The sequence below is a fragment of the Athene cunicularia genome, assembly GCF_003259725.1.
Source record: "Athene cunicularia isolate RWA chromosome 17 unlocalized genomic scaffold, athCun1 chr17_part1, whole genome shotgun sequence".
Lineage (NCBI taxonomy): Eukaryota > Metazoa > Chordata > Aves > Strigiformes > Strigidae > Athene > Athene cunicularia.
Window position 1 is genome coordinate 5,749,021 of NW_020799122.1, and position 16,178 is coordinate 5,765,198.

At 59.7% G+C, this 16,178-nt stretch overlaps 1 protein-coding gene across 1 annotated transcript in view; it reads right to left on the minus strand.

Moving 5' to 3' along the window:
• HMCN2 (hemicentin 2) overlaps nucleotides 1–15,681 on the minus strand; it is a 37,191-nt gene extending 21,510 nt beyond the window's left edge. The window contains exons 1-27 of the mRNA XM_026860411.1: nucleotides 15,447–15,681; nucleotides 14,518–14,588; nucleotides 13,440–13,598; nucleotides 13,067–13,189; nucleotides 12,099–12,270; nucleotides 11,672–11,778; nucleotides 11,351–11,471; nucleotides 10,993–11,256; nucleotides 10,664–10,808; nucleotides 10,286–10,407; nucleotides 9,919–10,191; nucleotides 9,674–9,815; nucleotides 8,932–9,059; nucleotides 8,560–8,673; nucleotides 8,257–8,406; nucleotides 7,369–7,563; nucleotides 6,929–7,024; nucleotides 6,425–6,549; nucleotides 6,000–6,144; nucleotides 5,749–5,861; nucleotides 5,349–5,505; nucleotides 4,996–5,179; nucleotides 3,384–3,511; nucleotides 3,125–3,233; nucleotides 2,598–2,767; nucleotides 1,934–2,029; nucleotides 1,641–1,817 (exon numbers count right to left, since the gene is read on the minus strand). Of these exons, the coding sequence (XP_026716212.1) occupies nucleotides 1,641–1,817; nucleotides 1,934–2,029; nucleotides 2,598–2,767; nucleotides 3,125–3,233; nucleotides 3,384–3,511; nucleotides 4,996–5,179; nucleotides 5,349–5,505; nucleotides 5,749–5,861; nucleotides 6,000–6,144; nucleotides 6,425–6,549; nucleotides 6,929–7,024; nucleotides 7,369–7,563; nucleotides 8,257–8,406; nucleotides 8,560–8,673; nucleotides 8,932–9,059; nucleotides 9,674–9,815; nucleotides 9,919–10,191; nucleotides 10,286–10,407; nucleotides 10,664–10,808; nucleotides 10,993–11,256; nucleotides 11,351–11,471; nucleotides 11,672–11,778; nucleotides 12,099–12,270; nucleotides 13,067–13,189; nucleotides 13,440–13,598; nucleotides 14,518–14,588; nucleotides 15,447–15,681 (4,021 nt within the window). The remainder of the gene's footprint in view (nucleotides 1–1,640; nucleotides 1,818–1,933; nucleotides 2,030–2,597; nucleotides 2,768–3,124; nucleotides 3,234–3,383; nucleotides 3,512–4,995; nucleotides 5,180–5,348; nucleotides 5,506–5,748; nucleotides 5,862–5,999; nucleotides 6,145–6,424; nucleotides 6,550–6,928; nucleotides 7,025–7,368; nucleotides 7,564–8,256; nucleotides 8,407–8,559; nucleotides 8,674–8,931; nucleotides 9,060–9,673; nucleotides 9,816–9,918; nucleotides 10,192–10,285; nucleotides 10,408–10,663; nucleotides 10,809–10,992; nucleotides 11,257–11,350; nucleotides 11,472–11,671; nucleotides 11,779–12,098; nucleotides 12,271–13,066; nucleotides 13,190–13,439; nucleotides 13,599–14,517; nucleotides 14,589–15,446) is intronic.
• Nucleotides 15,682–16,178: the final 497 nt, after the last annotated feature.

Genomic DNA, 16,178 nt, shown 5'->3' on the forward strand with positions numbered 1-16,178 from the left:
TGTAGTGTCTCTCTGGGTGACCGGGCACCTTGCATGTGTACCTGCCCGCATCCTCTGTAGTGGCTTTCCCGATCTGCCAGAGCAAGCAGAGACACTAAGACGCTCTGCAGTAGAGCTGGACCCATGCAGCCCCTCCATGGGGGGATTTTGTGCCAGCTGAAGCCATGGGGATGGGATCAGCGTGAGGGGTGGGAACAGTGCTGAGCCACGGGCAGCAGGGATGGAGACCCCCTCCCTCTGCACCCACACTCTCTCAAGGGTGGGGAGGAGGAGATGGGGGTCTTCACAGCCCTATTTCTTCTCCCATCCTCTGCAATACTCCAAAGCATCACCTGGAGCATGGTCCCCTCCACAGACAGCTGCGCGCCCTGCTTTGGCATGAGCAAATTCCCGTCCTTCAGCCAGCGGAACCCCTGAGGGGGGACCCCGGGGGCCAGGCACTCCAGGGTCACCAGCTGGTTGACGATGACAGAGACGTTCTCCTCCTTACCCAGGGTGGTGGAGGGCACTGGAAAACAGATCAACAGGGCAACACCTCCTCCAGACCACCCCCTTTGGTAGCCTTCCCCCGCAGGGCTGGTCCCCCGCAGCCCTGTGCACTCTCAAGGGGGCTGTGGAGCAGCCCCATAGCCCCGAACATCACCTCCAACCCCACAGCCACACTGGAGCAAAGGGGCCAGGGATGCACGGGGGTACTTACACCACACCTCAAGAGTGGCCTCACGTCTGTCCTCCCCCACAGCGCTGCTGGCTACACACGTGTATGTCCCCGAGTCCTGGAGGCGAGCGGTGGGCAAGGACAGCATACGCCCACCAGAGAGAATCTGTGATTCCCCAAGACACAAAAAGAATCCAAATGAGCATGAAACCAGAGAAACTCACAGCTGGACTGCAAGCCAGCACGTCGGAGCAGTGATGGGTGGGCATAAGCCTGCCTCAAGCCTGTCCTCATCACATCCAGGTACCCTCTGCCCATCCATGCCCCTCATGGGGCAGAGAAGCCCAACTCAGGGCTGAGCAGGTCCGTGCTACCATGGATCAAACATAGGGCAGGTCTGGGCAACACTGCATCTGCTCAGCTCCAGCAATTGGTTTTTTTTTTAAAGACAGAACAAGGAAAAGAAGCATCTTCCTGGAGGGATGTCCCTGGTGAGCCCCTTCCTCCATCAGCAGCTGTCTCACCTGCGGGCCCCCAGCCACCACGCTGGGCACTGGGTTGCCATCCTTCAGCCACAGCAGCACCGGAGCTGGGGTCCCTGTGGCATCGCACTCCAGTGTCACCGGCTCATTCACCACCACCATGAGGGGGCTGGGGCCAGCTGTGATCTGTGGAGGCACTGGGGAGGCAAAGAAACATCACCAGGAGCCGCAGGGTGCAAAAAGGACAGGGTGGGTAGGAGACACCACGGTGTGGAGCTGGCAATACCCATCCAGGGGGCCATGGCTTTCTAGGACATTATTTGGGATGAACACAGTGGCTTGCATGGCTGGAATTGCAATCAGGGGACAGGGACTCTGCTAAAACCGTATTCCATACTGGAACAGCCCCGTTGGTCCCATGCACACACAAGAGGTTCCTGGTGGGGAAGCACGCAGCTCTTGGGCAGCCACCGTCCTTCCCCTGCTCACCAGGGACTCACCAGTCACCTGCAGGCTGTACCAGAGCTCAGTGACACCAGCCACGTTGGAGACCACACAGCGGTAGCTGCCGGTGTCGGAAAGCCGGGCACGCTGGATCTCCAGGCGCTTCCCATCCTTGGACAGGGTCCGGCCCGGCCCAGCCGTGAGCCGCTCGTGCCCCTTGTACCAGGCAACGTCTAGAGGGAAGCAGGGAGCCGAGCTGTAAGGGGCAATGCTGCTGCCCCTCTCACCAGGGGGACCCAGGGAAAGCCCCAGGGACACATGAGCAAGAGCTGGGAGAGGAGTGACTCACTGGGAGCAGGCAGCCCCGAGGCCAGGCACTCCAGGGACACCGTGCCGTTCTCCAGGACAGCCAGGTCCACTGCGCTGGGTTCGATGGTCGGAGGCACTGCAACCCAGCACGGACAGTCACTGGCTCTGCATGGCCCAAGCCAGCTACAGCTGCATAGTGCAGTGCCATGGGGCACAGCCAGGCTCACCGAGGGCTCTCAGCACACACCAAGTCCTGGGAGAGCAGCTGCCAGAGGTCAGGACTCACCTCCCACTCTGGAGGGTACCACGTCACCACGTGGTTCCACTGCTGCTCCCCAAGTTGTCTAAGAGATTTGTTCCCCACCCCAGTGAGATATCCACCCTTCCTGGGCACGGATCTCTGCTCCCTGCCTGGTTTCTCACCCAGCACCTTCAGCGTCACATCCTGTGATGCCGACCAAGGGGTGCTCTGGCCAGAGGGGCTGGGGGTAGACCCTCCACTGGGAAGCACCCATCAATGTGTCAGCAGCCATCAGCTCTCAGCCTCAGGTTGAGAATGACAAAAGGCAAGATCCCAATGGGTCGAGCTAGTGACCCTACACCTCCCAAAAAGTAGGGCCAGGAACACCCACTCCTTCAGGTAGCCATGTCCTCCCTGACACGTGGGATGCACAGTGGTTCTTTGCCCCAATTCATGCACTCACCTTGCACCGAAACCTGCACCTCTGCCTGGGCCACCCCTGCATGGTTGCTGCCCTGGCAGACATAGAGCCCTTCATGGCTGAGCCCCACACGAGTGATCAGCAGGGTCCCACCGTCCTCGGACACCACCACCCCGTCCCATTCTCCCAGTGGATGCCCATCCTTCAGCCACCTGTGAGGAAGGGGACAGGAGGCAAGTCCTTGGTCTGTCCTGCCACCACCCACCACCCATTTCTACCCACCAAAGGAGTGAACCTGGCAGCAAGAACTGTCCCCTTGTCATCTGGAAAGGGGCTGGCAGTGCCCGGATCATTGGGCAGAGCAGGATCCCAGGGGCAAGGAGCAGGAATGGATGCCTCCCATCTTAAGGGACACCCCAAGCTGGAGGTCCCCATCACCCATCCTGAGCTCACATCCCGATCCCTGTGGCAGCTTTGCACACTGGGCCGTGGAGCACCCCAGAGAGTTATGCAGTCCATGAGGGAGCTCAGGGGGACATGGACAGGGCCCCCCACTCTGCAGTACTCACTGGATCCGGGGGGTGGGGATGCCCATGGCATGACAGTGAATCCTCAGGGAGTTGTTGGTGACAGCTGTGAGGTGGCTTTCCCCATCGCCGATCAGCAGCTGGGGGGGAACTGGGGAGAGAGGGAACCTCAGGCTGGGACCACCTTCAGACCCTGGCACAGTGAAGTGGGAACAGCCAAGGGCTTGAACTGTGCAGAACCCTGGTGATACGTTCAGACCCACAGCCCACGGGGGGAGCATTTTAACCCGCAGACATGAACCTTGGACATGCAGGCTGTAGCTGAGCGAGGCGTTCCCTGCGGCGTTTGTGGCTGTGCAGGTGTAGAGGCCAGTGTCCGTCACCTGGGGCTCAGCCAGCCGGAGGGACCCTGAGGGGAGGACACTGTACCTTGGGAGAGAGGGAACAGAAAAGTTGGGTGGGAGGAACAGCCACGTCCTCTCTTACCTACCCCTGGGCAGGAGATAAGGGCTGAGAGCTCACCATCACCTTGAGACAGCCAGGAGAAGGTCCCCAGAGCCACCTCATGCACATGATGGGCAGCATAACTGTCCACGGGTACAAAAATCCCCTTTTTCAGCTCCTGTGTGAGCTCAGCATGAGGCAGCAGGGTGAGGGAGCACGACCCCTGCAGCTGGAGCTGGCCATGCTCTTGTTCCCAGCACTGTCTGTGCTCCACAGACATAACATCATCTCAGCCCACGGCTGCAGATTCCTCCCGCGTGCTCCCATAAATCACCCAGGCACATGAGGGCAAGCCAGCTGAGATGTGGGGAGCAGCACAGGTCAAGCAGGAGCAGCCATGGGAAACCAGACTAGAATAACAAGGTAACACAGTCCCTCAAGAAGAGCAAAACCAAGATGCCTTCCTGCTTCCTCAAGCCACACCAATGCTCACGTGCAGGGAAAGAAGTGATTAACCCCAAGATCAGGGCCCATGATTTTAGGAAGCTCCTTCCAGCATAGTGCTAACATACTGAGAAAGCACTCCCATCTTTCAAGGGGGAAGACCAAGACCACTCAAACACATATCCAACCACCCTCCAGATTATCATCTTCATCAAACCACATTAAATGACTGTCCCATGGCTGTCATCAGCCTCAACACCATCAACAAGTGAATTTGACTCTCCAAAAGTCACCCACTGGAACAGAACTGTCCTTTAAACCCATGTTCCAGTGCAGACAAAGCCGCTGCCAGGCTCACAACCGTGTTTCTGCCAAACCTTGGCCCAGGAGCATCTCAATGTCTAAAGCCCATTAAGTCACCCTGACACGTGAGGGGCAGCAGAGGCTGCAGCACCCCCAGCCTCCCTGGCTGCCCATTCTCCTTGCCGCACTGCCCTCCTCTTCCTCTAGACCCCAGAACGCCTCCTCCTCAGTGCCCTGCCGCTGCCTGGGGGTGGAGCAGCGTCAAGCCCCAGTCCAACACATCCCACAGGGATCCGCCATCCCCAGGCACATCCTTGGCCTCGCCGCCTCCGGCACCGTGACGGCACAAGGCAGGAACGTGCATGAATGGGTGAGTGGAGCTGCAGAGCTGTGCTGGACCTGCCTTCCCTTCCCAACGCCAGCCCTGTGTCCAGGGCATGCGCGTGGAGGGTCAGAAGCAGCTGTTCTGTTCCAGCAGATGTTTGTATGATGGAAAAAAATCCTGGTGGTTCTTGCTATGCTCTCCTTGAAGAGCAGAGCTAGTGCCACACTGCTCGGCTTCCTCAGATCCAGCCAAGGCATTGAGTATCAGCCACTTGATGCCAGGGATGCCCTTCACACCCCTCTGCCAAGCAGCTGAGTCCCTTCCTGAGTCAAACATCCCTTTGGGGAGACACACAATCCCAAGAGATCGTGGCCCCAGCACCCACAACACTTCTTACCTCACAGTGGCAAAAGACAGCGGCTGGGACTCCTGGGACCACACCACCAAGGGAGGGGGATAGCCTTGAACCTCGCAGGGCAGAGTGGTCTCCTGCCCAAGTACAGCCAGGATGGTTACAGGGTCTGACGCCTGTGATCCGTTCACGCTGATCCTGGGCTTTGCTGGGTGGAGAGGGAGCACCACTAATACAGAAACATTTCAGGTGCCCCACAGCCCTCATGGGCTGCTCTTCCCATCTGGCTCCTGACTAGGTGGCCCAAGGAGAGTCCCCAGGTCATGCTCTCCCAAGACAGTCACCCCCTGAATCCGCTTTACTGGGAGCTGGCGCCAGGGCCAGTCCCAGGCACTCACTGCTGACTGAGAGTTGCATCTCCCTGCTGGAGAAGCCTGCCACGTTGGTAGCTGTGCAGAAGTAAGTCCCAGCGTCCTCAGGGGAGGGTGAAGGGATCAGGAGGGTCCCATTGGGGTTGAGGTGGTAGCGTGGGCTCAGGGAGATGGGCTCTGTGCCCTGCAGAGAAAAGGGAAGGGAGGAAGGGAGACAGCAGAGTCTCCCACAGGCTGAGCATACCAAGGGTAAGAAGAGGGGTCTGGACCCATCAGAGCAAGCCACCTCCAGGTCCCAGCATCCCAGGGCACTTTGTGCTGCCTCCTCGGGCAGCCACGGCTGCACTGGAGAGCTACATCCCCTCCAGACACGTTACCCCACTCATAAGGGTGACCCATAGCCTGGCCAGCCCTGTCACCTACCTACCTTTGCCCAGGTGACAGTAGGGGGGGGCACGCCAGTGGCATTGCACCACAGGGTGACAGCCACTCCCTCAGTGGCAGTGACGAGGACAGGGCCAAGCTCAATGCTGGGAGGAACTGGAAGGAAGAGAAGCACCTCATAGTGCATGGCCAGGGCCATGTCCACCAAAGAGAGACGGGTTTTGCAGCTTAGGAAGTGCAGAGGGCACCCGCTCCTGTGCGCCAGAGTGGGGACACCCAGCACCTGCCACTCACCATGGATGATCAGGGACACGTCCTGCCTGTGTGAGCCGAGGGCGTTGGTCACCTCACAGGTGTACCTCCCCGCATCCCCCTCTGACACCTGGTCCACGTGCAGGCTCCCATCAGCCCGGATGGAGTAGCGGCTGCTTGGGGCTACCTGGGCACAGGCAGAGAGCAGAAAGCAGGACAGACTGAGGGGTCAAACATTGCCATATTGCTGTGTCTTTGAGGCATATCTAAAAACCAATCCTTGAGCAGTAGGAACGTCATGTGGTGATAAACCCACAGTGCCTTCCCAACCCAAATGCTCCCCTGGTATCTTTCACCAGCAGCTTTGGCCCCAGAAGGCTGGGGGACCCATCCTGCAGCAAAGGCCCTGCTGCAGGGCAGTGCTCGCATCTGCCCACCCACCATCCCAGCGGGCGTGGAAGCCTCACCGGCTGCCCGTCCTTCAGCCAGCGGCGGGTTGGGAATGGCCTCCCGGCCAGGACGACACAAGGCAGTGACACGGGCTGGCCCGGGAGCGCACGGATCACGGGGGATGCAAGAGCTATTTCTGGGGCTGCTTGGAAGATGGGAAAGGGAAACAATATTAGTTGGAGATAAACTGGCCAGGAACACTCAGAAGAACAGCTCTAGATTGCCTTTCTTCCAAGGTCCAGACCTTGGCTCAGCACAAGCCAGCACTAACATCAAGCTCCTCCAAGAATATGGGAATATTTATCTACAGTTTGGGTTCAAGCACGTGTCAGTGCATTAAGCCAAAGTGGTGGAAAGGCATTATCCATACCCTGAGCTGGGGGGTGGTTTTGCTGAGCATTCACTGTGGCCAGCTTGGGAGCAGATGTGACTGCACAGGTCAGCCACTCGCTCACCACCAGCACAGGCGGTGCTGGCAGCAGCCAGGATCAATATACCAACAAAAGCACGTAAAAGCAAACCGTGTCCGGTGACCGTGAGCTTGACCTCCGCTTGGATTTTCCCAAACTCATTCTGGGCTTCACAGATGTAGACAGCTTGGTCATCCAGCGAGGCACCTAGAGCACACATGGGAGAAGCCTGAGGCTGGTGGGGCTGGAGAGCCCTGAGCAAGCTCCAGGATAGGGGTGACACCATCCTCCCCTGCCCCACCACCGCCTCAGACAAGGGGGGGACCCCACAACGCTGGAGCCTTGTGGGCTGTTACAGCAGTTAAGCTTGCACAAGTAAAAAGTGCAAATAAACCCACTTTGTCAATGCTTTACTACTGCAAAGAGAGTGAGCGCTGGGGCTAATCCCCCCAGCCTGCAGCAGGTGGGGGAGAGCACCCAAGCACACAAGCACTGTGTAAGCACACACGCAGGCCGGATGCTCAGCACATGCTTGCACGCTCAGCTCTTACCGTCAATGAGGAGCTCGGCAGCCTCCAGCTGGCTGGAAACACCCTGTGGCCCGTGCCAGCCCGGCACAGGCTTTCCATCCTGCCGGGACCAGGCAACCCACGGTGGGGGAGAGCCCTCGACGCGGCACAGCAGGCTCACGCTCTCCCCAACCTGGACCACAACATCCCCCAGGGGCTCAGAGAAGTGAGGGGCCACTGGAGAAGAGAGCAGTGGAGAAGGGGCTCAGGTAGGTCTGACACCCCGTCTTCCCCACAGCAGGCTTTGTGCGTAGTCGAGCCCTGAGAAGAGACGGGATTGCAAAACCCACAAGCCAGATGCCCTGAGGAGTTACGAGACTGACTTAAAGTGTTTGGTGTTTCACCAAAGCTGTTACAGCTGTTACAGTTTCCATCCCTTTCAGTTATACTCAGTACCACCCTGGCTCAGCAAAACCCCTCGCACTTTTCCACCTTTAACTGCTTCAAGCCTCACTGCCCTCAGCTCAGCACCTCCTCTCCTCCTACCCAGGCTCTTCCATCCCTTCTGACTCCAGTGGGAAGCCCTGAGCACTGCTGAGGTACCTGGATTTTCAGACACACAGAAGCCATCCCCCATCTCTGCCCTCTAATTGCAATTTACACCCCCAATCTTGCCCCATGCGATCATGTCTCATGCCATAGCATCTTCTTCTGCTTCTTCTTGATCCTCTTCCCTCCTCCTGACCCTTGGAAATCCCACCAGGCTTCAGTCTGCTTGTACTGAGCACTGACACCCCAATGTTGGGAAACCCAGGAGCTGGGGGCAAGAGCAGCCCTAGGAAGCAGTAAGTAGGAGCTGAGCCGGGAGTGAGAGTGGTGGAGATAAGGTCACGTGCTCAGTGTCACCCAAAAGGAGAGGCGGAGACTTACACCCCACTTCCAGCACGGTGCTGTCGAAGGCAACGCCAGCCTCACCGAGAGCCTCACAGACGTACTGCCCCGCATCCTCCTCCTGCACCGCCTGCAGCCGCAGGACGGCACGCTGGGTGCCGGGTGGGAACGCTGCCACAGCCTGCTCGCCTGCCCCGAGACCCCCACATCAGCACCCCGAGTGCCTCTGGGGGTCACTCCCACCATTGGTCCAGGGACCCCCACGTGTGACGTCCCTGCAAGGTGGCAGAGTGCCCCCAGCACACAGAGGGGGTTTGTTCCCTGGGTCTGTCCCAGTCTCACCTTTGTACCACATGATGTGGGGAGGGGGCACCCCCAAAACCCAGCACTCCAAGGTCACGTCTTCCCCCACCAGCGCCTTCAGGCTGGGTGTCACCACCAGGATGGCAGGAGGCTCTGTGCCATGGGGAGAGACACAGCTTCAGTGACTCTCTGCAGTGCTGGGTGTGATGTCATTCACCCCAAGGGGACCCCAGGGCTCTGGGAGCAGCCCCCCAACTCCCTCCATCACAGACAGCCCAATCCCATAGCTCGCATGCCGCAAGATCCCAGCTGGCAGCCAAGGGACAGCAAGGAGGGATAATAAACCCCTCCTGCGGCAGCGCTGAGCCAGGGCCCTTCCTGGGATGGTGTTGGCTGGCGGGGAGCAGGTACCAGTGAACTCCAGCGTGACGACTTGCTCATCCCAGCCCAGCACGCTGCTGGCGTAGCAGCTGTAATTCCCCGCATCCTCTGGGACTGCGGCCTTGATGTGCAGGGTGCCCTGAGCATCTGTGAAAACCCTGCGGTGAACGGGGAGAGAGAGAGAGAGAGAGAGAAACAAGCCCGGTAAAACCAAGTGAGCAGGCTTAAGGCCATCCCACATGTGTGGCAAGTGCTGGGTGTTTGATAGATGTGGGTTAGCACTTCAAGCCAGCTTCATCAGCTGCTGCAGGGAAGGAAGCTGCTTTGAACCAGGGAAAAGCATTGAGAATTGAGCCTTTTCATCTCCAAAGTAAAAAAAAACCAAAAAGGTCCTTCCCCAAAGGCCACTCCAGCACTCACAGCTTGACATGGGCAGGGAGGTGGAAGCCAAGAAGCAGAAAAAATTAGGGGGAAGCACAAGGATTATTTTGAGATTTTGAGTGCACACCAGGTGTGCAAAGCACCTCGAGTTCCCCTCGGTGGAGCTGGTGACCTGGATAAGGCAGGATGGCTTAAAAATATATGAAATTAAGGCTAGCAACATGCTGACCATCTCAGGTGCACAGGTTGGAGATAGTGCAATGCTGCCTTCCTCCTTCCAGAGGTAGGGGCAGCCCCAAGCCCCTCTCCCTCAGCCCGTGCACCCCTGCAAGGGGAGCACCATTCCCGGTGGGACAGGGAGGATGAAGGCACCCAGGTCCCCAGGGGTTACCTCTCGTCCTGCTCCAGCGCCCAGCCCCAGTGCTTCCAGACGGTGTGGGGAGGGGGGTGGCCCCCGGCCGTGCAGTTCAGCCGCAGCTCCTGGCCCCTGCTGAAGTGCTGGGGGCTGGCGTCGACCTTCACCCACGGCACCTCTGCACGGGGTTGGAGAAAAGCTCAGATCCCTGGTGCCATCCACTGCCCACCCAGAGGGCAGGGGATCACCCGGGCCAGGGTCCCATGGGGGACTGAGCCTACCCTGGACAAAGAGCCAGAGGGAGGCGGTGGCAGTGCCGTGGGCGCTGCGGGCCACGCACTCGTACAGGCCCCCGTCGCCCGGCTGCACGGGGCTGATCTCCAGTGAGCGGTTCTGCAGCAGCCTGGTCCGGCTGTCCCCCGGCCCGGCTGCCTTCCCGTCCCAGCTCCACGTCAGGTTGTAGGGCACATCACCCAGAACCAGGCAGGACATGACCACGTCTTGGCCCGGTGAAGCCGTGATGTTGCCCGGGGCTATGAGACGCGGCGGTGGCTCTGTGAACGTGGCACGCAGGGGTGAAATGAGCCCCTGCCCAGTCACAGACCTGGGGACTCGTGGGCACCGACGCTTGGCATGAGCAGTGCCCACCTGAGACAGAGACGTGGGCACGAGCCCGCGTCACCCCGACCTTGCTCGTGGCTGTGCACTCATAAAACCCTTCGTCACTCTTGGACACCACAGGGATCAACCAGCTGATGTTCCCTGAACTCCTACAAGAAGGGAGAGACTACAGGGTTACCCCCAGGGGCTGCCAGGCCACCACCCTGCTCCAAAACCCTGGGACTTTTTTTTCCAACTGAGCCATGCAAAGGGGTGCACCCCCACCCCTTGCAGACACACATCCTTTGGGATTTTCCTTGGCTGCCTTGGGATGCTCACAGCTTGCAGGCACACAGCCAGCTCAGGGGGCTGTTGCTGCCCACATGGGTCCATTATGGAGCCCACTGGGCCAAACCAGAGGCTCACCTGAAGAGCTGCTCTTCCCCAAGCCTCATCCGACCACGGCTGAGCTGCAGGTGGAAAGGGACCTCGCTTCGTGCGGAGCAGGAGATCAGCTGTGGCTCACGGTTGTAAGCCTGGATCTTGCTGGAGATGTTCACTTTGGGTAGACCTGGAAGTAGTTGGGGACACACACACAGTTGGGGACGTGCACACATGTAACTCTCCCTGCGAGCTCACCAAAAGCTGTGCTGGGAAGCAAAATAAAAAAATACCCAAGCAGAAACCAGAGCAGAGGCAGTGCTGGAGCCTCTGGTCCCTTCTCAGCATCTTTGGGGAGCGTGGGGACCACTCACCGGGGATCACACTGGTGTAGGTGACCCCAGAGAGGCGGTGCAGGGTGTGGCCCTCTGCATCTTCACCCTTCACCTTCAACAGAAAGTCACCCGGGGGGACACGGAGCGGCGAGCCCACCCAGAGCTGCCCCAAGGAGGTGTTGGAGAGCGGCCGCGCGGGCAGCGAGAGGAGGGCATGGCCGGAGGTGTTGAAGAGCTCGATCTCCTGCAGGCGCCCAGGCAGCTTCAGACCAGTGCAGTTCACCACCACAGCGATAGGGAGACCTGGAAGAGGGAAGGGAAAATACAACCCAGGAGTGTTCCCAGCTGCAGGAAGCCCAGATGCAACATCCATGACCCTGGGCAGCACCAGCCTCACCCTGCACTGGCCTCTCCCCGGGCTGGCTGGCATCAAAGTCTGGCTGGGTGGAGAAGCTGGCTTGAAAATTAACGTTGCTGATGCCTGTGATCCTCAGTGAGTGGCGGCCACTGCTCTGGGTCTGGAAGTGGAGCGAGAGGTGAACGTTGAGGGCAGGCGAAGGCAGCGGCCATGGGGGAGGGAGGAGGTGGCTGCTGGTCCCTTCCAGCATCCTCCACCTGGCTGGAGGCGGATGGGGAAAGCCCAGGCCTGGCAAAGCCTGGACAGCTAAATATCCATCAGGGATGGGTAGGGGATGTTCAGCGTCTGCCACCAGCCTACCGTGACCAACCACGTCCCTGGCTCGTGGGGCTCCACGGCCACCACCAAGGCTGAGTTGGGGATGCTGAGCAGTTCCTTCAGGCCTTGGCCTTTCTCGAGGACCTTTCCTGAAACAGCGAGTGAGACTCTGGGATGAGCAACCTGGGTCCAGCTCCAGGCGCCTGCGCCACTGTGCGCAGAGCCCATCACACAGCTCTCACAGCAGAGAAAACCCTCCTAAAACCAGAGGCAAAGACAACCCAGAAGGAGACCAGAGCAGAGGCACTTGGTGCTTAATGAGGATTTTGTAGCTCATTGTTTCGTTATTTATGTTTTCAGCACAGGGTTTGGCAATCCCCATGCCTGCAGCCTCCCGTTTGTCCTGACATGAGGGCTCTTCAGAGGCAAAGCATCACCCCCTGCCTGTTCCCCTCTCCTGAGCTCCTACCTGCCGGATCCCGGACCTCGATCCCCGGGGCAGGGCCGCTCAGAGAGATGGTGACCTCCTTCAGGCTAGGGTCGAACGGGATGGGCCACGTGTGCTCCCCGCCGTCCTCATGGTCCGTGGACAGTAAGTGGACTTTGGAGGCCTGAATGGCCTCTTCCACCCACTTGAGCACCTGGGGGCGTGCCGGGGAGGATTAGCCCAGATCCCCCTCAACACCAGTTACAGCCATTTGGGGGCGATTTTGGGAGCAGGGCTGTACTGCACCCAGTCAAAATCTCAGGCATGGCTGCAAAATAGTGCCCAGGTGAGGGACCAGCCCCAGGCAGGTCCAGTGGGTACCAGTATGAGTGTGGCACAGGGATGGGTGGGCAGGAGGTGACAGCCCTGGCTGAGCCCCGTTGCTACAAGCAGGTGCAAAAGGAATTGGGTAACTAATTGTTATTGCCACATGGCTCCTTCTCAGCTGCTTAGAGCAGGCATGTTATTACCCCCCAGCTCATTCATGGGAACAGAAATCATTAAAATGCACAACTGCCAGAGGCTGGGCAGGGGCTGGGGTCTGCTGGGAGATGCTGCCCAATAATGAGCAGAAAAGCACTTTGATCTTCCTCAAGCCTCTGAGATTTTGTGCCAGTCAAGAGCTTCAAGAACAGGCAGGGAGGCTCCTTGCCCCACAGCCAGACCACTCGCCTGATTCCAGGGGTGCTCAGAGCAACTGGAGCGCCCTGGCTTCAAGCAGAGGCATCCCCTCTATGGGGGAAGGTGAGTCCGCTCGTCCCAAGGATCACACAAGCAGCCCTGCTGCAAGCTTGAGAGCAACCAGCCTTCTCCAGTCCTTGCTTCAAGCTAAAGCAGGGCTCCCGGAGCCTTGGGCACAAGGTTTTAACCCCGGGGAGAATATAAGAGCAGCCAAGCCGGGCTGGATCACACACACCTTGGCCACCTTTCCCCACTCCCACAGGTCTCACCTCGGTCACCTGCTGCTTGTCCAGGTGGAAGATCTGCCCGGAGCTGGTGGCAGCGATGCGCTCGTACACACGGTACCCGGGGTGGCTCCTGTCCCCGCAGTCCCCAGTTAGCACAAACACCACCTGCCACAGCAACACTCCCCGTAGCATCACGCACAGCCCCGGGGTGTCCGTCCATGCCAGGGAGGGGATGCAGCCAGCGTCCACCAGCCCCCAGCACATCGAGCCAGCCCGGGGGAGGCAAAATTCACCCCACTAACAGGCAGCATAGGGGGGTTTCTTGCTGCAGCTCATTGCCAGGAGCTGCTGCTGTGCTGCTGCAGCGCCCACCCAAGCTGGCTGTGGCAGGGGACCCACGGTCAGCACCACTCACCTGGGTCTGCTTGTGCTGCAGCAGCCGCAGCAGCTCCTCCTGCTGCTCGTAGTCCTTGGCCCGAGCATCCGAGAAGACATAGATGAAGGAGCCAGGGTGCGAGACCTCCACGGCCAGCCTGATGGCTCCCACGCTCATCTCCGGGCAGTCCCCTCCACCCTGCGGCACACAGCGAGGGACGTGGCACAGGCCCCAAGCTCAGCCCTTCCCCACTGAGCTCCTGGCAGGATCCCACCCAGGGTCTGCTCAAGGGGAGGAATCGCACCCCTTTGCTGGAGTCAGCCCAAGCACAGCCAGAGCAGCGTGATGGTGTCTCAGGAGCACATGGGGTGTCAAGGGCCTGTCCCCGTCTCACTGCTAATGATGATTAAACCACTCATTTGGGGATCCAGACTCACAGAAGCCACTGGCTTCCTTTCCATGAACACCTTTATCAGCCCACCCCGTCACCCCCCACATGGCAGCAGAACTGGCCGCCCCAGGCAAGCGCAGAGGCACAGTGAGGGCCAGCTCCTGCTTCCACGGGGCTTTGCAACCCCAAAGGGCTGTGAAAGGATTTGCAGCCGCAGCTTTACACCTCCTGCCAAAACACAGCTGCATCTGAAGGGAAACGCCACAGGGATTTAGCAATGCACGGGAGCCAGGGCAGGAGTGGTGATGGATAAAGCATGATTAAACTCCTGAAGAGCGTTTCAGCTGGCAGAATGCAGCTGAAATTGTTTAAAAAAAAACCCCAACCAAACAAAGAACCTCAAACAATTTTCAAACAGCACTTCTTGAAGAGACTTTTGGAAAGCATTCCCACTCTGGGACAAGAGCTGTGAACTGAGAGCACTCTGTCCCGCTGCAGGAGCCTGAGGCACAGGGCAGCGTTACCCTCTCTGCTCCACCACAGTGTGCTCAGCCCCCAGCAAGCCCAGCTCAGCCCCAAGCCCCCACCACACTCCTGGGGGACACCAGGTCTGGAGGGGAGCAGGGATTGCGACTAGGACCCACCACTGCACAGGAACAGGCTTGCCACCAAGGGCCACGCACAAAGCCACCCTGGCTCAGCGCCGCGGGGCTGAGGACGCTTTACCTGGACGTGGAGCTCCCGCAGGCGCCGCTGGAAGAGCCGGGGGTCGGCTGTGAGGGTGGCGGGTCCCACCTCTGCAAGCACACCAACACCACTGCCTCAGCCCTCCTGACCACCGGCACCAGCCTCCGCCAGTGCCACACTGCCGGAGCTCCCCAGCACCCGCCCCAGCACCCACCCCTGCGAGACTCAGGGTTAAGCATCTACCCTGGCTTGGCACCCAGCGAGGTGTGGATTTGGGCACACCAGTCCCATGTCCAGGTCTTTTCCTGCCCTGGGAAAGCTGTCCCCAACACCCCAGGCTGTCCCAGCCAGGGTGAGCCGCAAACCCAGCGCCCTTTCCTGCTGGGGAGGCTCCCAGCAAAGCGATGCAGAAACCCATTTACTGCCTCTGCCTCCTTCCCTCTCTGGCTCCAACGATTTTCATTCAAACTCAGCGTTTCTACTGAAAATAAAGCCTGAGTCCCACTCTCCTTGTAGGGGGTCGGTGCTCTTCTGCAGAGCAGCTGCTATTTATGGGTGTGCACAAAAATCCCAAGTCTGGGACGGAAAGAAGTGATTCTGGTATTGCAGTAAATTACCAAAACCTCTTAGTGAGTGGTGCTTTTATTGAGGTGACCTGTACAGAAATGCCCCCCCAGGTGGCTGCCAGCATCACTGGGATTCATCCGGTGGGAAACAGCTTGCCCTGCACCCACAGGAAGGCTTGGGGACGGGATCCCCTGCCCAGCACCATGCCCCCGAGTTGCGGCTCATCCTGCACTGCCATCCCCATCGCAGCAGTCACCAGGACATTAAAAACAGGGAGAAGGGACAGTGCAGGTGCTTGGGAAATGCACGCTGCAGCCCCAAACCCACCCAGAAGCGCAGCCCACCTCCCCCCCAGCCCCATCCCGGGTGGGACACCTGCCCTCGCCCTGTCCCAGCTGTACCTGGGTCGTGGAAGGGGACCAGCACGTAGTTGCTGATGGGCTTCATGCTCCTGCTGAGCGTCCGCTCCAGGATGCGTGAGGCCCCGTCCATCACCTGCACCAGGTCGTCGTACATGGAGCCAGTGATGTCAAAGACGAAGGCTAGGGTGGCCCCCCCTGAGCCAGAGGGGGGCTCAGCGAGACTGGGGGCCAGCAGCAGCCAGAGACCCACAAACACCCCTCCGTGGGGTGGCATCGTGGGGGAGACCCTCAGGTGCTGGGGACACCCCTTCTGTCCCCCCCCTGCTCCTTCCCCCAGACCCCTGGGCACTGTCCCCACACCGCGCAGGGACACAGGGCGCGAGGGGCCACAGGCGGTGGGGACAGAGCAGGGACTCTGGCTGGGGGACGCCCAGTCGCCCGCAGCTGCTCCTCCAGCGTTCAACTTCTGGGAGGGAAGGAGGGAGGGAGGGAAAACAGGACTTTTGGAGCCAGCGGCGCGGCAGGGAGGTGGGTGGGAGCTGGAGGAAGCCGGGATGGGGATGCGGAGGTTAAGAAGCAGGTCCTGCAGCCCACAGAACTGTCAGAAACACCGCTCAGGCCCCCTCCTTGGCTCTGATCCCCCCCCACCAGCTCAGAGAGCCCCCTGCTCAGCTGGGGGGAGCTGGGGGTCAGGGGAGGACATGGGGGCTCGCAGCTGAGCGCCTGGGGGGAAACCCTGCCAAACCCACAGCGGGGAGGGGGGGGGGGGGG